This window comes from Caretta caretta, chromosome 8 (assembly GCF_965140235.1).
Source record: "Caretta caretta isolate rCarCar2 chromosome 8, rCarCar1.hap1, whole genome shotgun sequence".
NCBI lineage: Eukaryota > Metazoa > Chordata > Testudines > Cheloniidae > Caretta > Caretta caretta.
Window position 1 is genome coordinate 6984532 of NC_134213.1, and position 23254 is coordinate 7007785.

At 53.4% G+C, this 23254-nt stretch overlaps 1 protein-coding gene across 3 annotated transcripts in view; it reads right to left on the reverse strand.

Annotated features, from left to right (window-relative positions):
- Positions 1-1670: 1670 nt before the first annotated feature.
- TCOF1 (treacle ribosome biogenesis factor 1) overlaps positions 1671-23254 on the reverse strand; it is a 38610-nt gene continuing 17026 nt past the window's right edge. Inside the window, exons 9-18 of one of the 3 annotated variants that reach the window (XM_048860207.2) lie at positions 16206-16380; positions 13948-14096; positions 12182-12373; positions 11037-11319; positions 10642-10727; positions 9405-9624; positions 6792-7337; positions 4876-4985; positions 4050-4086; positions 1671-2288 (exon numbers count right to left, since the gene is read on the reverse strand). In XM_048860207.2, coding sequence (XP_048716164.2) covers positions 4054-4086; positions 4876-4985; positions 6792-7337; positions 9405-9624; positions 10642-10727; positions 11037-11319; positions 12182-12373; positions 13948-14096; positions 16206-16380 — 1794 coding nt within the window. In that variant the 3' untranslated portion in view covers positions 1671-2288; positions 4050-4053. Of the gene's footprint in view, positions 2289-4049; positions 4087-4875; positions 4986-6791; positions 7338-9404; positions 9625-10641; positions 10728-11036; positions 11320-12172; positions 12374-13947; positions 14097-16205; positions 16381-23254 lie in introns of all 3 variants that reach the window. The other 2 variants (XM_048860205.2, XM_048860204.2) reach the window with 2 other exon arrangements.

The following is a 23254-nucleotide window of genomic DNA, read 5'->3' on the forward strand; positions in this document are numbered from 1 at the left end:
AAGGCTGCCCAGTCCATGACTCCTATGCCAAAGGACGTGTCTGAGCTCAGTCTCTCAGAGCTTGGCCTGTTCCCCCATCAGCACAAAGGGTCTTGTTTCACATCGGAGACTGAGGAACAGCAGTGCCTCTTTGTCTCTCCCCACTGAGGTAAAATACCCAGGGCAGGCAGCTCTTTGTACCCTGCCCCATACTAGGGTCTGCCTGCCAGGGCAGCTGGAGGGACTCAACTGTATCCATTTCAGATTATGAATACCTGGAGTCTGCATGGCTGACACAGCTCTGTCCTTTTAAGGCAGACAAATTATGTTATTGATCAACTGCTCCCCTCGTTGTGTTGGTTATGCCTCTGAGGCTATGGTGCGGGCAGAGTTTGGGGCCTGCTGGAGAAAGCTAAGGAAGCAGGAGCACTGTGAAGTATGTTTTTATAGGGTGGTAGGCTCCCCAGTAGCAGCCTTCAGCCCCTAGAGTCAGCATTAGCTTGGATGAGCTCAGCTGAGGCAACGGGGCAGAGGAATTCTAGAGAACCTCCCCTGCAAGCTCTGATGCACATGTGGGCTGGGACCCTTTATGATTTGCATGTTCACCCACACAACTTAGTGCGTGAGCAGAGGCTGCTCCATTCCTGACCCAGTAGCTCACTCCTTACCTAGGGGGCCCACCTCCAGGCATGAGGAGGAGGATAGTCTCTGCTACCCCTGCCCCTAAGTGGAGGGTCCCATGAGCACCCCCTGGGGTGGTGGGTTCTATGACATGAATCTGGACTAAGGCACCCTACAGACCCATTTTGCACTGCCCCACCCCAGCCATCAGAGAACAGCAGCTTGTGGTCCCTGCCCATGGGTCTGCCTTTGAACCTTTCACCTCCAGCTCCTATCAAGTTGCCCCTGCCCCTGGGCTGTAGGTCAAGGGTCCAGTGCTCCTGCAATGCCTAGTCAGCAGGAGGGTCTCTAAACAACCATTCCTACCAGCCTAACAGAGCAGGGCACAGCTCACTCATCTCCTCCACCCATCCCCCTTGAGGTCTTGTCCTCGCAACAAGAGAGAGGTGTGTTCTTAACTCCCATTGACTAACTCTAGCTCAAAGCCCAGAGAAGACAAGGCAGTTTATAATCTTCAGACACATCAGCAGGGTGAGTTAAAGCTGGAAGAGCGGGATGGGGAGAGGAGGAAGAGCCTTGGCTTTACCTGGACATGCTAGCTTTTGCACGCTGGCATTGTAACGTGACATAAGCAAGCACCACTTTGTCCTAGCAAAGACAAGGCCGCAGTATCATTCAGCCAGACCCAAGGATCTGACCTGCAGCTACTTTTTAATTGCCCCTGCCCCCCTCCGGAGAGTCCAGACCGCCAGGGCCTCATATACTTTAAACTTTCAGTAAAGCAATCCTCAACTGCTATTTAATGAGCTGCCATATCCACCATACATTATGAAGGGCTTAAATGCATATAGAGTATCAGGGTTGGAAGGGACCTCAGGAGGTCACCTAGTCCACCCCCCTGCTCAAAGCAGGACTAATCCCCAATTTTTGGCCCAATCCCTAAGTATCTCCCTCAAGGATTGAACTCTCAACCCTGGGTTTAGCAGGCCAATGCTCAAACCACTGAGCTATCCCTCCCCCATGTTCCTTTTAAAAGCATTGCCCTTCCTAGAGCCCAGTCAGGGACACACTTCCAATCAAAATCAATTTTATTTCTGTGTTCCAAAAAACAAAACCCCAAGAACACAGCCTAGACCAACCGTGCCTTGTGCACGCTGCTGCTTGAATACAGCCTCTGACGGGACCGAGGAGGTAATACCCAGAGAACCTGGTTTTAAAGTTATATTATAAAGTGAACCCAAGAGCTGTTAGGTAGGTAGCAAAAAGACAGACCCCGTGCTCACAGAAAGATTGGAAGTTTCTCTTAAAAAATATAGCTCTGGAGAGACATTGCTGCACATCACTTCTAAGAGGGGACATGTCACACTGTAGGAGCCGGCTTCTTACTCCCTCTGTCCAAGGGGCTGCTCCGTTTGGTTACAGTGCAACGGCTGGGGGGGTGGGGGGGTTCCGGGAGAGCACTATATACTTAAGTCCATTCCCAGCCAGGTGGTGGATGAGGCAGCAAAGTACAATGCTTGGCTCTAAAAGTCACAGTTAAAAGAAGAAGTTATAAATTAAGATTTAGAAGTTTAAGTATTATCTTTTTCTTTAAAAAAAATAATCGAAGAGCGTTTTCATCCGCCTTCTGATGAGCTTTCTTCCACCCCTTCGTCATTCATTCATTGTCGGCCGTCCAAGGGAGTGCTCTATGGGGAAGAAAAGATTTTGTTATTTTTTCTCTAAGTCCATCCCACAGAGATGGAAAGGCCTATTACACGGCCACAAGGTGACCCGTTAACTCCCCTAAGCAAGGATCCCCCTTCGTAGAGGGGCAGTGCGATCTGCTCTTACATCTCCCCCGGCCTCAACTTCTTTGTAAAAGGCTTATTAATTCTAGTCCTGTCACTCACAAACCGTCAGGACAAATGAGCTTCCCTTGGGCTTGTAACCAAAAGCGAAAAGGGTCCTTGACTTGGAATTTTGGATGCCGGATTCTCGCTCCTAGGTCTTGGTGCCCTTGTGCTAGAGAAGTGGAGCTCCAAGCTCTGAATGCATTTTGGTCCCCAAGGCGGTAGGAGGAGGTTTGAGTGTGAGCCTTGCACCTCCATCCCCCCAGCACTGGCATTCGTGGGCCACCCTGTGAACCAGCCTCTCAGTTGAGCAGGAAGTAAAGACTCCTGGAGAAAGGTCAGGAAGAGAGAGATGGACAAATTCCCCCATGACGAGTAGCACCCTCACTTCTATTGTCCAAGTTCAAACATCCCTCAAGCTCCGAGAGGAGCAGGGGCAGAGTCCTATGCCGTTTGAATAGGGAAAGTGAGGCCAGCAGCGCAGGAGTTGCTGGCCACAAATAAAGGGCGCCAGCAGCACGCGCAGCTGGGGCCGCGAGGAAGCCGGAAAGCTGACTACAGCATTGCCAATGCTCGGGCGAGAGGCAATTCTGGCTGGCACTGGAGCCGGCCCAGGGCTGAGGAGAGAAGTGCCAGCCTGCTAGTGAATCCGAGCCCTTGGACTGGCTGGCTGTCCCACGTGCCTGCCTCCTGGGGCAGAATAACCAAATCAGAGCTGGTCAAGCTGGAGCCAAAGAGCCCAGCGGCTCAGGGTGACTCTGCCCCCTCCTCTCCTGGGAGCAGTGGGGCACCCATGCTTCCCCTCTACTCTAGCACCTGGCCCAGGGGGGAGGAGATCAACAATCAGAGGAGACCCGCACCACCCACAATACATTGTCTCCAACAAACAAACCCCCCCACCCCACCCCACCCTGTGATTTTTGGCCTCTTGAGGTTGGCAGTGCTGGGACCAGAAAGGCAGTTCCTGCAGGGCGTGCTGCTGGTGACAATTAGGAACTGGCTGGAAGGTTCCGGGCCAGCCCGTAAGCTCAGGGGCTGGTGCAGAGCCAGCCAGCTGGGGAGACTTGATTATATCTCCTGGCACTACGGCTGCCCTTAGGGACCAAAACCGCCAGGGCTCGGGGAATTCCGGATCCTGCGCTGGGAGCAGAGGCCCAGACGCGAGTCCTGCACAGACAGATCCTCAGGAGAACTGACAGGGGCCCGGCGAGCTGTCCTGTCACTACTGCTTAACTCTGTGGATCCAGTTGTTCTCAGAGTCATGCTTCGTGGTGACCCACTCCTGCTGAACTCCGTGAAAACCGAACATGTACATCAGGAGAAAAAGGTCCCATCTCGCTCTCCTCCCATTGAAAGCTTGGGCAGGACTTCAAGGGGGAAAGACTGAGCCCTGCATGGTGCTTTTTCCACACAACTTCCTATGCGCGGGTATGGGTCCACTCCCCCAGACAGACGGGTGTGCACCACCCCCACCAGGGCACGGAGGTCGCTTGTTAAAGGCCATGTTTTAAAACAGGCCGAGTCAGGTGCCACAGAACAGCTCCTCGCCACCCAAGAATACAGGTCTCAGGGTTTGGAGTTCAAAGAGCTAAGGACACGTCTCCATGGCCCACTTACCTTCTCACAAGGATCCCTCGAGCTCAGCATCTTTCTTCTAGGAAAAAATGGAAAGTAAAATCAGTAAAACCCCGTATGAACTGGACCCAGCAGAGCCGAGTCTACAGCCGGCGACAGTCGCTGGAGGCTTCCTTGCTAACTCCATAGAAATGGACATTTCCTCCTCACACACAGTTTCATCGGGTGGCTGAGATCAGCTTTCCAGTTGTCCAGAGGCTTTGCTCCTACTGCTACTCCTCTCTCCTGCCTCTTTTGCCCACCCTCTCCCCTTCACCCCCTGCAGTTTTTAGCCAAATGATTCATTTCTCTCTGCAAAGTGATTGCAGAGCCTGCTGGGAAGCGCAGCCAGGGCTTCCCCACTGTGATCTCTTTGCTGGGGAGAGGCGCGAGCCCCCTGGAGCAAAGCTCTCTTTACCGGCAGGAGCAGGGCGGCATGGAGCACTCCCTCCACACACAGCCAGGAACTCAGGCAGGAGTGAGTGAGTCTAAGCATTAGCACCGCAAGGGAAAACCCATTCCCTCCAGCAGTGCCAGCCACTGCCCCTCTCAGCACCCACCCGCCCCCACGCAGGTCAGAGGGCTCGTCTGACACGAAGACCAGGTCAGTCCATCCCTCTCTAACGCCACTGACACTGCCAAGCCTTGAAGGGGCCAGCTGTAGGGTGCAGCTCAGTCTGGCCATGCAACTAGACGCTGCTGCTGAGATGCTGGAGAAGGGAGCCACGGAGGCTGATCACTTTGTGCTCTGGGTACCTGCCCACAAGACAGAGGCCAGCCCTCTCCCACCCAGCTCCGGGGGGATGGAAGTGTTTACACACCCGCCCACCTTTTTTTTCTTTTTTTTGTGGGTGGAAGCAGACCCGTCCGTGCTCGCCTCCCCTCCAGATGTGGCCTTCTTGCTTTTCTTCTTCTTCTTGTCTTTCGCGGCCTTCTTTTCTGGGAGAGACAAAAGGACCGGGGTGCATGTGAAAGGGGACTGGGTCAGACACTGCTGAGAGGCGGGGGGTGGGGGTGGGGAGGTGGTCTCTGCCTCGCCCAGCAAGCCTTTGGCTGTGCCCCTGCTAGCAGCTTCCCCACCCTTGCCTTGCATTGCTCCATCAGGCTAGCAACGGTGGCAGTGAATGCCCAGCCCTGCCGCTCAGGGCCCACCCGTGCCCGAGGGACATTTCGAGAGGGAAGCTGGAATGCCTTTGAGAGCACGCCCCGTTCTATCCCACGCTGCACAGAGCACATGCAGGCGTCTCTCGGGCTGGAGGCACTGACAGGGGCAGCGGCAGCTAGGGCCTGTGCTAACATTTCAGCCCGCTCACATGGACTGGCCACAACTCTGTGGTGACACGGCCCGGGGCACATTCCCACCGCAGCTGATACTGCGAAGCGAATTGGGGGTTCTCCAAGATGGGGCATGCGTGGGGGAGAGCCAGGCTGGGAGGTCACTCACTGGCACTGAATACACATACGATTAAGAAACAGAAGAGCAACATGAGCAAAAAAAACTGTTCTACGAGGTCTTAATTCTTGTAGGGCTGGAGCACCCCACAAAGCCCAGCCTGGGCAGCCTGTCCATCTCCCCCACACTGCGCTGCCAGGCCCCTCTCCCAGACGAGAAGTTTCGAACAGGATCTGCTGGGGTTTCGATCGTCCTCTCCCTTTTCTGTCCTTTATTCTCTTAGCAGGGGCTACCTGCAGGGCAGGGGCAGAAACTGCTCTTTTACTTGGAAGTGACAAAGTGCAGCCCAGCTCCATTCTCTCTCTCTCACCCCCTGAGCAGCGCGAATGGCACGGAGTCATTTTCGGGGATCGCTGTGGCTCACTGCCCCGCTGGAATGTACAGTAACAATACGCAGCCAGGCAGGCAGGGCCCGCTGTGAAGAGCGGGAGTGGCAGGCTGGTGCTGTGAAGACGACAGCTCAATGCAGAGCCTTTCAAACATGGGGTCACTGACAACACCCAGCTCATCAGCACTTCTGCCATGCACTCGGGGAGCTGGCGCTGATCACAACCCCAACCTCCATCCTGCCTGGCTGGGAACTTCACCCTCCGTTTCTCAGAACATGCCGCCTGTGGCCTTTGTCAGGCACCAGCTGGGAGCTGGCATTGCCAGCCAGCTTGGCTTCAGCCCTTTAGGGCCGGGCAGGCACTCAAAGCGCTGCAGGGTTTCACCAGTGGCCCCAGGAACAGCTCTGTACAGCTTGTAACTGGCAGCGGCTTGCCCCGTCCTCGTCGGCATGGCATGCACTAAGCCTGCCGACTGGGTCCTGCTGGCATTCAGAGTAGGGAAGGGAGGGGGCCCAGAGCGAAGGGCCGGGGCATAAGGGCATTTCTGGAGAAGGGGCGGAAGCAGACAAACTCCTCCCTCCAAGCATCGCTGCAACAGACTAGCAAGGGTAGCAGGACTGCTCTGCGGACAGATACGTGCCCGGTGCGTAAGCCAGGCAGGTGGGCAGGCCGCCGTCGGAAGCAGAGCGCGTCACTGCCCGCAGCCACCTTTTAACAGCAGAGTCGTTCTCTGACCCGGGGTAACATTTATTCAGTCACTTGCTTAACTAGTTCAGCTCAACCCTTGACTGGATTTGGGAGCGGCAGCGGAGCCCCAAGCTAACCCTTAGGAATCAGGCCTTGGGGTGCCATTTAGGGGGTCCTGCAGTGGAGACCAGCATTGGGGTGAGCAGGGGGCACTAGCCTGTCTACAGAGGAGCGGGGACAGTCGAACCGGGTGAGGGACAGCAGCAGGGCCCTTACTTTTACTGGCTTTCTTCTTCTTCTCCTTGCTGCCGGCTGGTCTCTCCCCTTTGCTTTTCTTCTTTTTGGGAGTCTCGAGGCTGCTTTTCAGCTTCTTTGGCTTGGGCTCCGCGGGGTCGCTGTCCCCTGCTGCCAGCTTCCTTTTCACAGAAGATTTCTGCTTCTTGTTCTCTTTGTCCCCATGTTTTGGTGCTTTCGCTGCTTTCAAAGCCTTGGCTGAGGCCGCAGGGGTTTTCTTCACTTTCTTCTGCTTCTTCTTCCCTCCCTCCAGCTCCCCCGGCGCTGGCCCTCCCGGAGCCTTGGCAGCAGTGGTAACCCCGTCTTCGCTGTCGCTCATCGAGCTCTCCCTCTCCGACTGAGCGATGGACAGTAGAGCATACGGGGACGGCGTCCCCGGAACGCCCGCCGGACCGCCAGCATTCTGAGTCACCAACAGGGCTTTCTTTGCCCGCGAAGCTTTGTAGCTGGCGCCTCCTTCTCCCGCTTTCCCTGCCGCCGTCTCTTTTGCGGCGACCCCTTCGGCCCCAGAAGAGGACGACTTGCTCTCTGTGGACACAATTTAAAGAAGAGGATTTAGGGAAGAGATTTGGTTATGACCCAACCCACTCGAGGGAGGCTGGTGTTTAAGAGACGCCTTCAGTCCCCGCCCCCAGACACGGTAATTTGTAGGTAATTGTGTCATATAGAAATAGACACTAATCTCCCCAGAAACATAATGGTGTATTGTTACAGGGCTCTGTGAGGGGGTGTGGGGGAAGTGCATTAACTCAGAGTACAAAAGCCAGGTTTGGGCTACAAATTAAAGAGTCCAAAGGGCTCATAAGAACGTAAGAATGGCCGAACTGTGTCAGACCAGATGCTTCAGAGGGAATGAACAGAACAGGGCATTCTGGTCCCCAATGTGTGCCCTAAAAAAAACCCCAAACAAAAAACCAAACAATTTGAGAATTTTAAGTCTCTACTCAAGAGAGGCCCAGATTAAGAGCACTGGCTGGATCTGCAGGTGTACAGACACGGCTGTACGTGGGCAACTTGCTCTACGACGGTCTCAAGACAATGCTCTTACGTCCCTCGACTTTGAGAGTAGATTCTAGATTACAGTGATCCCTTGCAGACATCTTGTCTGACTTCCTGATCATCACAGACCACAACACAGCTGTGTAGGGAGGATACCGACGAAACCCAACAGATCTTTCAGTCTTGGATTTCTACTATTCACTTACAACCATTCAATGGTGGTGGGGAGAAAGGTTTTTAACCACACAAAAATGAGGGGGGTATGGAACGGCTGCCATATGTGGAGGAGAGATTAACAAGGCTGGGACTTTTCAGCTTGGAAAAGAGATGACTAAGGGGGGATATGATAGAGGTTGATAAAATCATGACTGGTGCGGAGAAAGTAAATATGGAAGTGTTATTTACTCCTTCTCATAACACAAAAAATAGGGGTCACCAAATGAAATGAATAGGCAGCAGGTTTAAAACAAACAAAAGGAAGTATGTTTGCACACAACTCAGTCAGTCAGCCTGTGGAACTCCTTGCCAGAGGATGTTGTGAAGGCCAAGACTAACAGGGTTCAAAAAAAGAACTAGATAAGTTCATGGAGGATAGGTCCATCAATGACTATTAGCCAGGATGGGCAGGGATGGCGTCCCTAGCCTCTGTTTGCCAGAAGCTGGGAATGAGTCACAGGGAATGGATCACTTGATTCCCTGTTCTGTTCATTCCCTCTGGGGCACCTGGCTCTGGCCAGTGTTGGAAGACAGGATACTGGGCTAGATGGACCTTTGGTCTGACCCAGTATGTTCATACATTCTGTTTCAATCATCCACCAAATAGCTCTGTTCCCTTGTGTTTCCCTGTGGCTGGCTCTTCCCCAAACAAACATTTCTGAATGACACGTAACAGAGAAAGCTCCATGGAAGATGTAGCAGGTGAGTATTTTGTTGGTAGCATTTGATAAAGTGATTCTTAAATCGGCATTTATCAAGTGTTGAGACATTTTCCAATCAAAAATGGTTCCCAGGAGAAGTGCAACATATATTTGAAGACAAACACCTCGCCAGTTATCAGGTTAGAGAGCTCGCATTGCTCGCTGGTCTTTGACTTTAGAAAGAATTTTGGCAACTATCACTAGAAATGTTAGTTAAACTTCGGGATTCAGAATAGCCTTGCACATGGGAGCACCCTGTAAGCTGTATAACTGAGCAGGTGTATGCTTCCCAAAACTTCCCAACCACCCCCTCCCGAAAGGATGCAGAAGCCCACGACAAATTGCAATGTTGCTGGAGGTGTCCAGCAGGGGGCAGCAGCAGACTGTCACAGTAAAGGACACTGTGGACTTGTGATTCGCACTCTTCACCTGGACTCAGATTTCAGAGACGGAGAAGACCTAATAGATCATCTACTTCAGCCCCTGCCAATGCAGATTTGTCCCCTCAGCATATATTCTCCAAGCTCATCTGAAAGTCCCAGCTGATGGGGTTTCCACCACTTCCCTTGGAAGATTACTCCATGGTCTAGGGTGTCCGGAGCCCAGATATAGCGCACATTTAGGAGCCAGCTCTAAAGCTGCTCGGGTTTGCAAGCTAGACCATGGCCCTAGGACTAACCTGCCTTCTGTTTGGCTGCCGTCCCCTCAGCATCCGTGTCGGAGTCACTGATGTCACTCTCCGTGGCGTCAGGCAGGCCTGCTTTCCCAGGTTTGGCGAGGGTGCTGGCAACGGCGGCTGCTTTTCCACACCCCGGTTTGCGGGAGGTCAGGGAAGCAGGTTTTTGCCCTTGGGGTGCTGCTGGAGCCTTAGGAAGGCCTAGATAACCTGTGAGAAGGGACTGAAGAGCACACGTACGCTGAGCGAGACGCACCGTCACCGGGGCTGGACCCTCTTGCCTTCACCCAGGGCATTTTAACTGCCACCCGCAACTGCCCCTTGAGCAGCCCTCCAGGTTGGCAGGCTCCCCTCAGCTGCCCTTCGTGATCTGGGGCCACTGGAAAGCGGAGAGACAGAAGCAAAGTGCACCTACCAACACACGACACAGGGAGACCAGGGGTTTGTAGGGAGCCCACTGAACTTGGGCTCTATCCCACTGCTCCATTATTAGCCTCTCTCCTGCCCCACACCCCGAGCCATGGAGGTGGGTACAGGAGTGTGCTGGGGGTACCCCAGTGCTGGGCAGCTGGGTGGCGGGGAGTGGCACAGCTGGGGTTGCTCACGGAACGAAACCCAAACAGGGAGGTTATGTATATGGCTGCTTGACGAGTTTATGACATATGTCGTAATCCACTGTATATTTGCTCCTTTGCTCTCTCCTGGTAAAACGTGCCTGGGGAGGTTTTTGACCATCGGTGCATTCCTACGCTTGCATGCAAAGCTGATGCATTACAGATGTACTGCGCTCCCTAGATATTACTAATAAAGGGGGTTTACTGGCTTAGACATGGGTTTAGTTACAAATACACGTTGCTGCTACGGGCACGGATAGTCTCCCTTGTTTGGCTATTTCAGTGCTGCAGGGCACCAGGCTTCCAGTACGTGCCATTTTATTCGACGGCCATGTCAGTACAGCACCAGGCAAGGGCAGAGCCGCGCTGCGATCTGTCCATCAGTGTGCAGGAGGGTCCCGAACACCCGAGTTCAAAGTCTTCTCCCCTCTCCCTCTCCATGGGAGGCACCTGAAGCCCAGCACCCTTCAACCGCCCCACCCAGCTGCCGGAGCGGGTGCAACTTTAGGACTCCAGGGCGGCAGCAGCGGTTTACCCCGGTGCTGACTCTGGCCCGGTGTCTGCTCATCTTACAGAGCAGAGGAGAAAGGCAACAGCCCTAGCCCGCAGGGTACAGGACCCCTCACCTGCGAAGGCTGCTCTTCTTCCTCGCTGGACTCCGAGGAGGTGCTGTCGGCCTCCTTCGTCGCTCCCTGCTTCTGGGGCGCCTCTGCTGGAGAAGCAAAGTGCCCAGTGAAATCCTCCCACTGGTCCAGCCCAGCGCGCGCCCGAGAGCTCTCTCTGGGCGTCGCTCCCGGATACAGGCTGCAGCGGGGCTCCCCAGAGACATGTGCTGCAGAGAGCGTCCACTCCTCTACAAGGAGCCTGCTGCTTCTTGTCACTCACAGCCTCGTGGGTTAGCGAGACCCATCCCGCCAGCTAAGCCAGGCCCAGTGCACAGCGAACCCTCGTTCTCCATGCTGCTTGCTGGGCCGGCTGCCCCCAACCACTACTGGAAGTCCCCCAGAACAGCTTCTCTTACCAGGCTTCAGGGGCTGCTTGGCCTTGTCCTCCTCCTCCTCGCTGTCGGAGGAACTGCTGCTGTCCGGGCTCTCCCGGCCTTTGCTGGGTGCGGGGGGCACCGCCTGGCTCTGGGTGGCCCTGCCTGCAGCGTGAAGTCCTGCTTTTCCTGCGGCTGCGACGGGACCTTTGCCCTTGGCAGAAGGGCTCAGCAATGCAGGGGCATTTGCTTGCGCACCCTTCCCTGCGAGGGCAGCAGCTTTACCTGAGGCAGCCCCATGCTTCAGGCAGGAAGGAGGAAGGGGCTGAGGGCAGGGAGAAGAAAACAAGGAACATTTTAGACAAACTGGGGGTAGGGGATTCATAATTTCCCTGAGCTTTCCAGAGCATCCAGCGTACCCCGAAGGCTGGGAGCTCTCATGGTGAGGGCCTAGATGATCAGGGGGATGGGGGGAGGGGGGGAATCTCTTTCACGCAGCTCATGGGCAAGTCACTTCACCTCCGTGACTCAGTTTCCCCATGGGCACAATGAGGAAAATGCCACCTGCCTCACCGGTGGTGCTGAGGAAGCTACGATACCTGAGGCAATCTGTAAAAGGAGTGAAGATCCTCAAATCGAAGGTGCTACCAAACCTCAGAGTCTCCTCAGTATCAGAGGGAGGAGAAAGCCCTCAGGGACGCAGCTCGTGCCCGCTGCTCTGGCTACCCCTAAGTCTGTGGCTGGGGGCAGCAGCAGCTCAAATCAAAGACAGATGGAGAGGGAAAGAGATGGTCTGGTCACTCCAGATCTTTAGTGTAAAGAGGTGCAGGGGAAGCTACAAGACAGCACTGACGTGAGCCCGGAGCCATTATCTGGGAGGCGGCCAGCAAGACAGGCCTGCGGGGAACTGCTGAGAGCTGAAAAGGAAGTTTTCAGCAGGGCGCTCTTACCAGGAAAGAGCCAGTTTGAGGGGGAGAACTGCAGCCTTCTCAGTCAAGGCGACAGGGATTTCTTTCCCCCCTTGCATTGGGGTAACTGTGCTTACCGTGGCTCTAAGAGTCGCACTGCAAGCCCCAGCCAGCCTCTGGAGGACACTCCGCCAGTCCAGGCCCACAGGCTCCACCAGATCTCCTTGCAGCGCTGCATGTGGCTCTGCCCACCCAGCATTTCTTTCTTACCTGGCTTACCGGCTTCTCTTCCTCCTCGCTGTCCGAGGAATCGGAGCTCGAGCTCTCGGGCGCTTGGCCAACTGCGGCAGCAGCTGGCTTCACAGGGCTGCTGGCCACTCTGTTGGCCCCTTTCCCAGTGGGCAGCATGGGCCCGGCCGTGCCCAGAGGCTTTGCGGCTGGGGCAGGTTTAGGTTTCACCTGGGCCAGTTGCTAGGCCAGACAAGAAAGGAGGAATGTCAAGACAGCATGGTGACTTTTAAAGAAATACAGCAACAGAGTTGAGGAGCCTGGAAGTCCAGGGAATTAGACCCCATTTTGCAGGAGGACAATGCATAGCCAAGTAAGCCTCTGTGCTCAGATCCCAGGCTGATGGGGACATACCGAGATAGAGAATAGGACACCAGCCCCCTGGGAAATGTGCTCTCCCTCTCTTTTCATACACCCCACGTGGTTTACAATGATGATTAACAAGAATGTGTAGCATTTCATCACAGCCCAGGCCTATCACTTCCCCACATGGGAGGCAGTGGCCACCGGGGGTTGACGGGACAGCCCTGGAAGGAACACCATGCTCCGGGGAGGTCGACTATTGGCAGAAGCAAGTGAATACAAAGAGAGGAGGGCAGGGGAAGCGATCAGTCTCCTGGTGTCAGTTACAAGCCAGGCTACGTGTGCAGCCTCCCACACCCAGCAGACACCCAAGCTTCTACGTGCCAGGGCTCCGTGGGATCTCGCAGGTTTCTCGGATAGGACATCTGGTGCGAGATGCCATCCAGGGGGTTGTGGATCCAAGGTGTCTTTAAACATTTTCGGCTGTGATTTAAAAGCTCAAAAATCACAGTGACTGCTTTTACGTACCTCTAAAATATCAACCCTCTTAATAAAGGAGCCCTTGTGCCAGCCTGCCAGCTGGGGAGCACACAGCTTTCTGGTCATCCACAACACAGGGGCATCCTGTTTCTATCCCCGAATCCCAACAACAGGGCCAACTAGGCTGGCGCTTTGCACGGCACGGACGCTTCTGGGAACGGGATGGAGAGCACCTAGCCCCTCTCCCAGAGGCCAGCCAGCAGGTACCAACGATTTCAAACACCTGGGAGCAGAGCTGGAGCCAGGCAGCTGGAGCTGAAAGGCTGTGGGGCACATCTGGAGCACTGCGCAGTTCAGGGGGCACCGCTGGGAGCGGAGAACCATGCCCCGGCCCACTAGAAGTTAGAAAAGCCACTGAGGCTGCTCTTATTTATGGCAGCTTCTCCGGGGGCACGTGGGCCACCCTGCAGCACTGAACAGCTGGAGTACAGAGGATTCTGGTCAGTACATCCCTGCCGGGCTTGAGGGGGCAGGGGTGGGGAGAAGAGGAGACAGGGGGTTATGCTGGTGCTACAGGGCTTGGGGACCCCTCCTGGGCTGGGGGAATTCTCCACTGTGGGGGGATCCAGCTGTTTTCCAGCTTGTTTATTCTACAGGAGCGGCACAAAAAGAGGCCCAAATTATGGGAAGGAATGGGCCTGTATGATTATCGCTGTCACAAGACAGCCAATCCCTCCATTGCTTCTAACCTCCGAACCCTAGCCAGGCCCCATTGGTTGCAAAGGTCCCTGTGCCAGCTGTCTGGGATCCCCAGCACTGACAGATATTTCCCAGAGCTGGGTTTCCTGAAGAGCAAGGGCTCCAGATAGAGTTTCGCTAGTCACCATTCCTCGAAACCCCAGCTCTCAAAGAGGCCAACTCAGCAGAGCTTCCGCCTCTTTGCCTGACAGCCGCGTGGTCTGTTTGCTAGTTACCTGCGGGGGTACCTGATCCTCCTCAGAGTCTGACTCCTCACTGGACTCCTCGCTGCTATCTGCTGCCCCTGGTGCTTTTGGAAGAGATGCTGGAAGGGCCTGGGCCTTCTTGACGCTAGTCAGCTGTCCTGCAGCAGCGGTCTTCATTGCTGAAAGAGGTCAGAGAGAAACCAAGGGTAAGACTGCAGGCTGTTTATAGGAAGACAATGGCTGGAGAGACGAGGGAGGTTGCCGATGCTTCAGTGTTCCGATTTTAGCCTGGGAGAGAAAACCCTGCTGGAAGGGGAGAGCTGCTAGAAGACAATGATTTCCTTTCCTAACACCTCCTTCTCCGCAAGATTTCTCTTGCTGCCCCCAGGCCCTGGCTTTCTCTTCAGTACGACTGAAGGGGCCAAACAGGGCATAGTGCGAGGGGTGGCAGAGGGATGGAACAGTTGGGAACGCCACGACCATGCCAGAATAACTGAGCTCTGGAGCTGGAGAACCCTTCCCTCCCGCCTTTGTGCAAACAGACAACCACCACCAGAAGCCGGCAGGAATCAGTAGTGGAAAATGTTAGCAACTGACAGCTGAACAATGCCCTGTGCAAAGCCTGCTGGAGGCTTCTGTTTATTTCCTAGGGGGCTGCTGTCTTCCATATCCCACAAACCCTCCCACCTTGACAGCTGGGGAGAACGTCAGCTACTTTGGCTACTAATAAAGCTGACTGGGAGGGTTTCTGCCTGTTTCCTGGCAGCAGTTACACCAACAAGCAATAGAGGCCAGCCGGCCTATTGCCTGGTGCTTCCACTAGCCCCAGAACACAAACCAAGGGGGTGTCGGAGGTCTGGACAGCCGTGCAAGGGCAGATCTGTGTATGCTCAGGCTATTCCTCTGCGCTATGGGCAGGCTCCACTTCTCTCAGCACTCAACCCCATGTGTACTGCTAACAAAAGCTCTCCACACCTCCCGCGGGCACAGGCCGAGTCCCGTTTTACCAGCTCCCTGCAACAAAGGACTTGACATTAGCTCAAGCTCTCCCTGCAGGAAGGTCCTGCAATAGCCATCTACAGGTGCAAGACTTCTTTGTAATGAAATCATTCCCTCCGGCATCCTCCTGCATCCAGGCATCAACTGCTGAGATGCCAGAAATAACTTCTGGTTGCTCATGTCACGAAACCCAGCAACAGAGACGAACCAGCCTGGAGCATGCGTTATCTGGGCCTCTGCACTGCAAACAGGGACATTGCTGTGCAAAGACCACGTCACCTGGTGACCACTGAAGGTTCATGTCCATGGAAGGGAGGAGATGGGTCAACTGAAAACAGCAAGAGTCAACTCGGACAGTCATCAAGCCCCTCCATTTACTGGGTTCCCATGGGTTGTCCCAGTGCTGCCCCAGCACGCCACTGGCCACACCCCGAGTTTCCTTTGCAGGTCTAATGACAGTGGCCCTGCATCTTCCCGGGGGACTTAGACCTTGCGCTCTCTGGGCCTTGTAGCTGCAGAGACGCCGGAAGACTCTGGAGACGGGGGCAGCAGCAGGGAAGCAGGAGAAGATATGTATTCTGCCTGGGAGGCTCCTCTGCATTTTCGGTGATCTTCCTCTATCCCCACTTCAGACATAACCATGTCCTCGTGAGACTCCATGTTGTAGCCAGCCCCGGCCCACTCCAGGACAGCTGCCAGGACTCCCTTCCTACCCCTTCATCAACCAGAGTGGTGCAAGACTTCCTCGCCTGATCCAGGAGGAATGGGGATGACAAAACTCCCCCAGGCCACACAGGAGGGGAGAAGTGTGGCTTCATTCATTACTAGTAATTTCTTATAGTAATTCATTCATTACTTCATTCATTACTAGTAATTTCTTCCATCCACGAATCTCAAAGTGCTTATTAATTATTACGCCAAGGCTCCTCCCTCCATCTGCATACACTGGGGAGTATGTTAGCAGCTGACCCATGCTGGCAATGCTGGAAGGAATAGAAAACAGAACAAAATAACCCCCCGTACCCTCAAAAAACCCAACTCTTGTGCCAGTTTGGAAGGACACTCTAGAAGAGAGACAGGAGGGAGTTGCACGGACAGGTCTTGCTAACATCAGCTTCAAAGCGACTGGCAAAGTCTGCATCCCCTGGCAGTTCAGAGCATGCCTGGTGATGGCTCTTAGGGGACAGCCCCGTCTAGAACACACTAGCTGCTCAAGCCGAGAAGAGAAGCAAACCCAGTGAGTATGGAGGAGAGAGGCCCTGAATACCAAGGGAAGGCTAGAATCTTACCAGCGTTAGAAGGCGGTTTCTGTGCTGCCTCGTCCTCCTCACTATCTGATGACGTGCTGCTCTTGCTCTCAGAGTCCTTGCCCTTCAAGGCACCTCCAGCTGCTTTCCCGGGGCTCCCAGCTTTACCCACCAGGCTGGGCTTGATGCCAGGGGAAGGCTGAGGAGTTGGTAATCTCTTTAAAAAACAAACAAAAAACCAACAACACTGAGCCAGGGTTTGTTTTCTACACCCCATATGCTGCTGTGATAATTTAAAATGCTCCCTTTATCCCCAAAGAACATCACAAGTTTGGAGATGGATCATGTCCGAAACCAATGAAATGCGGCTACCTCTCTTGGGTGGGAGGCAGCAGCTGTTTGCAGCAGAGAGAAACACCACGCAGCAGTTCAGGCAAGAAGTATACTGTATCCAACTGGAAGAGCGCAGGGAAAAACTTGAGGGGAGGCCATATTTCGCTAGAAATTAATCAGGCCACCAGGGTTAAAACCCCTACTCTTTCAAAAAGGACCAAGGGATCTTTAATGACCAGGGGTTCAGCACCTCATTATCATGTCTCATCTGACAACTGTACCAACTGCACGGCACTATCAATAGGCCAAAACAGGGCAGCTTGACTTGGAAGGGAGAAGGCCACCTACAGAAAACCCCCACTGCCTACAGGGGCTAGATGTCCCTTGGAGACTGCTCCCTTGAACACTGACTGTTGGACCCTGGGGGCTTGTGACACTTTGAGGGACCCGAGCACAAGGTGAAACGACTGCAAGAGTCCACCATCACAGCAGCTGCCTCCTGGACACAGCATTAGAGAGGCGTTTAAGGGAGACAGTGTCGCACCGTTCCTAGGAAGCACTTTGTCCAGAACGTGAGCAATTCATTTGCCCATGAGCCTAAATAAGCAGCTGTGCAACTCGAACATGGCACTTGGGTTGTACAGCAGCTGGCTGTGTTTGGATTTCTGTGACTCAAGACAGCGTGTGAGCTGCGTCTCAGGGTCTTGTGCAGCTGATGAGTTGATGCAAAGAGGTACCAGTTATTCTGGCACGTGAAAAAATTATTCCAGGCAGGACTGATCTTCTGCCTCCTATGCGGCCCAGAGAGCTTCCATGCTCCTCTCACCCTTTGGCTGCTTGCAGAGGGTGTGCTAAAGAGAGGAAGTCCCACTTGCAGGAAGTTCGGGAGACTGCCCCACCCTCTGGGGCTCTTCAGGGCCGGTGAGGCTCTGCACCCGCTCAGGCACGCAAACACGGCCTGATCTTCACATGCTGGGCTGAACGCTCAAGCACCAGTTTGCTCTGGCAGCGCAAGAGCATAACTATGGCCATGCTGGGCCAGCCAATGGTCCACCTGGCCCAGGATCTTGTCTCCCCACAGTGGCCGGTGCCAGATGCTTCGGAGGGAATGAACAGAACAGGGCACTTGTTGAGTGATCCATCCTGTGGTCCAGTCCCAGCTCCTGGCAGTTGGATGTTCAGGGACACTCCGTTTGCCAGGCACAGTAGGAGCAGAGAGCCACCCAACCTGCCTGTGACCCACTTTTGGGGCGGTGTCCCATGGCCTGGGAGCCATCACCAGAGCTCTTCTCAGGGAAAACGGAGCATGACACTATCCCCTCCCCCAGCATTCATTCCCTTTACTCCGCGTGCCGGACTTAGTACACGGGCTCTCCCTCAATACCAGTGAAGAGCTAAAACATCACAGTCGTTCTGACAGCCTGAAGGGGTGGCTGCTCCTTGCCAATGGCCAAGAGCCCCAGGTTTGCAGCTTCGTGAGATGGAAGACTGTCAAACCTGGCTTTCTGGCACGGCCCTGGGGCAGCGTTTACTGCATTTAAACCAGCTGCTGAACAGACGTCAGTATTGGAGTGTTTACCCATTACAGAAGGGGCTCTCCAAACAAGCCAGGCATATCCAGGCTCTGCACATAGACACTGAAACCTCCACAAGGACGAGAGAGGAAAACAAACTGGAGTCTCTGTTTTGTTTTGGTTAACATGAGTCACTAACTCCTAGAGAGGGGCCAGCTTCTAAATGGCAAATCGAGAGCGTTATTGGAAGCGGATGTAGGGATTTAAATGAATCCCCTACTTGGGAACACACCAGACTCCTCCCTACTCAGACACCAGCACTTGCGGGATATTGGATCTAGTCTAAGTCATTTGCCTCCAACTTCCTAGTGACAGGACAGACTCTCGCTCACGTTCAGAAAGCCAGCCCATGTATAACAAGGACGTATTAGGGAACAGCTCAAAGACCTGGAAGACAATCAGATAGCAGCATCTGGACACTATGTAAGATTATTTCCCTAAAACGGCCGTGGTATCATTTCTATGGGGCTGCCACGTCCTAGTGACTGAGCCCAGGCAGGGCTTGGCTGAACTACGCCTGGCTGTAAAACACTCCCAGGTGAGCTGTGCAGAACACGATCCAGGCCAGCGTGTTTTATGGACCCAGGAGACTGGAAGAAGCCTAAAGTAAAGGGGTGGAGGAGCAGTCTGCCATACTAGAGATGCTGGTACCTGGGAGAAATTCATGAGTAACTACAGATTGAGCTTCTTGTCCTCTCCTCCCTCGCTTCCTTTCTCTCTCTCTCTCTCTCTCTCTGCTGGCCTACAAATAGCTCCTGGCCCAGCGGTGGGAGCATGCCAGAGTTGAATCACCCCTCTACCCCCATGCTCTTTAGTTTATTTGCATAATGCAGTGAGTCAGAAAGCAAGCATGCTCCCCAGAAGCTGTATCAGTCACACGCCAAATCTCGCCTACCGGCATGCACAGGAAGCACCCCCAGCATACCAACAACGAGCTCAATAACTGGGATGTGCCACGACATAAAGGAATAAAGACTGCCGCTCCAAGGTATGAGCTTAGGACGCAGTCATGCTTCATCTCCCCAAAGGACCTAGTGGACTATCGCCTCAGCACTGAGTCCAGATAAAAGCTCACAGCCAAATTTTCCGTCACGTCCATTAATACTACATGGCTCCATTTCTGGGTGCCGACAGGAGACGTAGACTCGCTGCACGTCTAAAGTGAGGCACCGGCACATCAGTGTGCCCATATGACATTTTTGGACTTATTGCACAGGTGGGTTTGGAAAGTCTGAAAGAAGCAGGAGCCTGCAGTTTCTTCAAGGTCAATCTTGTTTGCTTCCCCATTGCACCGGGAAAAAACACATACACCAAAACACCACCTTTGCAAACAAATGTCTTTGACTAAATAATCCTAAAATCTTCAGCGGTAAACATACTAAATAAGCAGTTTGATGTAGAAATGATGTTCATTTTAATTGTGCTAATCCGCCCCTGCAGTGAAAGATGAAGCAGCTTGCAATTCTCTGTACCTGTCTGGATCTCGCTTAGAAGCGATCGGAAGCTGCAGGATACAGTAAGTCAGTGGTTAAATATAGGCCCAAGTACTTCATGTTCTCCATCTGCCCAGAGACGTTCCACTGGGAGAGCTGGATTGTGGACACAAAAGGGCAGAATGGCTGAACACCTACTTCCATTCCAAGTCCTTGGCTGCTGGCATCATGAAAGCCAGCCCATTTTGGTTACAGCCTTTCTCGGCAGCAGCGACTGGTACGTGGGAATCCCAAATTTGCAAACAGTGGCAGAAGGAGATATGAAATCCTTTAAATCGCCCTTCACTAAGAGAGACAGCTACTTCTGCCTGGGATCTGTCCAAGAGGAGAAACTCGGAGTGCGGCATTAGGGGGGCTGTGTTGGTGAGTGTCTGTTGCGGGGACAGTTTGTCAGTTTGACCTTGTGCTTGATTGTTTGAAAAGTGTGAATTGGGAGTGCTTTGTTCCAGGTGAGCCTTGAGTGGGCCTGACTGTTCTAAAAAGCCAGTCAGCTGCAAACCAGCGGAGCGGCATATAATGGAGAGGCTAACAGAGGGAGTTGGCCTCGGAGTTCGCCTGGGGAGAGCCCACTGAGGCTTTCATCTTGCAGGCTTCTCCAAGTAGTTACTACAGCACCTGATGAAGCTCTTAGAAGGAAGGTCATATGGATGGTGAGTGTTCAGCTGTTGTTACTGGCACAGGATGTGCCATGTTTGTCATCTTTCTTCCACAGGACAGAAGCGACTTTGTCTGTACAAAGTGCAATCTGGTCTCCATATTGGAAGAGAAGGTTCAAGGTCTGGAGGAACAAGTATCGACCCTGCGTTGCATAAGAAAAACTGAAGATTTCCTGGGCAGACATCAGGATATGCTTCTACGGACACAATGTTCTGAAGATTCAGAGCAGACTGAGCAGTGGGGACAGAAGGACGGTGAAGAAATTTGGCAGCATGTGACCTCCAGAAGAAGAAAGGGGAGTGTCCATGTACCAGCAATGCAGATACAGGTAAGGAACTGTTTTCATGTTCTCTCCACAGGTACTAATGCAGAGAGCGGACTAGATGATACATCTGAGGGAAGGGAGCAGAAGGAGACTCTGCCGATTGGAAGGCATGAGATGCCCTGTCCTAGGGATGTGGTTCCACGACCACCGCTCCCAAGAGAAGGAGGCAGGTGGTGGTGGTGGTCCGGGACTGTCTCCTCAGGGGGACTGAGTCATCTATTTGCCGTCCTGACCGGGAAAACCGAGAAGTCTGCTGCTTACCAGGAGCTAGGATTCACGATGTGACGGACAGACTGTGGAGACTCATCAAGCCCTTGGATCACTACCCCTTTCTGCTTCTCCATGTAGGCACCAATGATACTGCCAAGAATGACCCTGAATGGATCACTCAGACTCCATGGCTCTGGGAAGAAGGATAGAGGAGTTTGAGGCGCAAGTGGGGTTCTCGTCCATCCTCCCTGTAGAAAGAAAAGGCCTGGGTAGAGACTGTCGAATCGTGGAAGTCAATGAATGGCTACGCAGGTGGTGCTGGAGAGAAGGCTTTGGATTCTTTGACCATGAGATAGTGTTCCAAAAAGGAGGAGTGCTAGGCAGAGACGGGCTCTACCTAACAAAGAGAGGGAAGAGCGTCTTCGCAAGCAGGCTGGCTAACCTAGTGAGGAGTGCTTTAAACTAGGTTCACTGGGGGAAGGAGACTGCCCTGAGGTAAGTGGGGAAGTGGGATACCGGGAGGAAGCATGAGCAGAAGAGTGCAAGAGGCGAGGGCTCCGGCCTCATACTGAGAAAGCGGGATGATCAGCGAGTTATCTTAAGTGCCTATACACAAATGCAAGAAGCCTGGGAAACAAGCAGGGAGAACTGGAAGTCCTGGCACAGTCAAGGAATTATGATGTGATTGGAATAACAGACTTGGTGGGATAACTCACATGACTGGAGTACTGTCATGGATGGATATAAACTGTTCAGGAAGGACAGGCAGGGCAGAAAAGGTGGGGGAGTTGCACTGTATGTAAGGGAGCAGTATGACTGCTCAGAGCTCTGGTATGAAACTGCAGAAAAACCTGAGAGTCTCTGGATTAAGTTTAGAACATGGGCGACGTCGTGGTGGGAGCCTGCTATAGACCACTGGACCAGGGGGATGAGGCTTTCTTCCGGCAACTAACAGAAGTTACCAGATCGCAGGCCCTGGTTCTCATGGGAGACTTAAATCACCCTAATATCTGCTGGGAGAGCAATACAGCGGTGCACAGACAATCCAAGAAGTTTTTGGAAAGCACAGGGGACAATTTCCTGGTGCAAGTGCTGGAGGAACCAGCTGGGGCAGAGCTCTTCTTGACCTGCTGCTCACAAACCAGGAAGAATTAGTAGGGGAAGCAAAAGTGGATGGGAACCTGGGAGGCAGTGACCATGAGATGGTCGAGTTCAGGATCCTGACACAAGGAAGAAAGGAGAACAGCAGAATTCGGACCCTGGACTTCAGAAAAGCAGACTTTGACAACCTCAGGGAACTGATGGACAGGACCCCCTGGGAGAATAACATGAGGGGGAAGGAGTCCAGGAGAGCTGGCTGTATTTTAAAGAATCCTTATTGAGGTTACAGGGACAAACCATCCCAATGTGTAGAAAGAATAGTAAATATGGCAGGCAACCAGCTTGGCTTAATAGTGAAATCCTTGCTGATCTTAAACACAAAAAAGAAGCTTACAAGAAGTGGAAGATTGGACAAATGACCAGGGAGAAGTATAAAAATATTGCTCAGGCATGCAAGAGTGAAATCAGGAAGGCCAAATCACACCTGGAGTTGCAGCTAGCAAGGGATGTTAAAACAAGAAGGGTTTCTTCAGGTATGTTAGCAACAAGAAGAAAGTCAAGGAAAGTGTGGGCCCCTTCCTGAATGAGGGAGGCAACCTAGTGACAGAGGATGTGGAAAAAAGCTCATGTACTCAATGGCTTTTTTTGCCTCTGTCTTCACGAACAAGGTCAGCTCCCAGACTACTGCACTGGGCAGCACAGCATGGGGAGGAGGTGACCAGCCCTCTGTGGAGAAAGAATTGGTTCGGGACTATTTAGAAAAGCTGGACGAGCACAAGTCCATGGGACTGGATGCGCTGCATTCAAGAGTGCTAAAGGAGTTGGCGGATGTGATTGCAGAGCCATTGGCCATTATCTTTGAAAACTCATGGCGACCAGGGGAGGTCCCGGACGACTGGAAAAAGGCTAATGTAGTGCCCATCTTTAAAAAAAAAAGGGAAGGAGGAGGATCCGGGGAACTACAGGCCAGTCAGCCTCACCTCAGTTCCTGGAAAAATCATGGAGCAGGTCCTCAAGGAATCAATTCTGAAGCACTTAGAGGAGAGGAAAGTGATCAGGAACAGTCAGCATGGATTCACCAAGGGCAAGTCATGCCTGACTAATCTAATTGCCTTCTATGACAAGATAACTGGCTCTGTGGATGAAGGGAAAGCAGTGGACGTGTTGTTTCTTGACTTTAGCAAAGCTTTTGACACGGTCTCCCACAGTATTCTTGCCAGCAAGTTAAAGAAGTATGGGCTGGATGAATGGACTATCACAGTGGTCCCCAATGCAGTGCCCGCAGGCACCATGGCACCCGCAGGGGCATTTATGTGCGCCTGCCTACTGACATGGGAGCGCTTCTGCTGGACAACCCGCTGCCGAGGAGCGCGGCCGCCGGACAACCAGCCGCTGAAA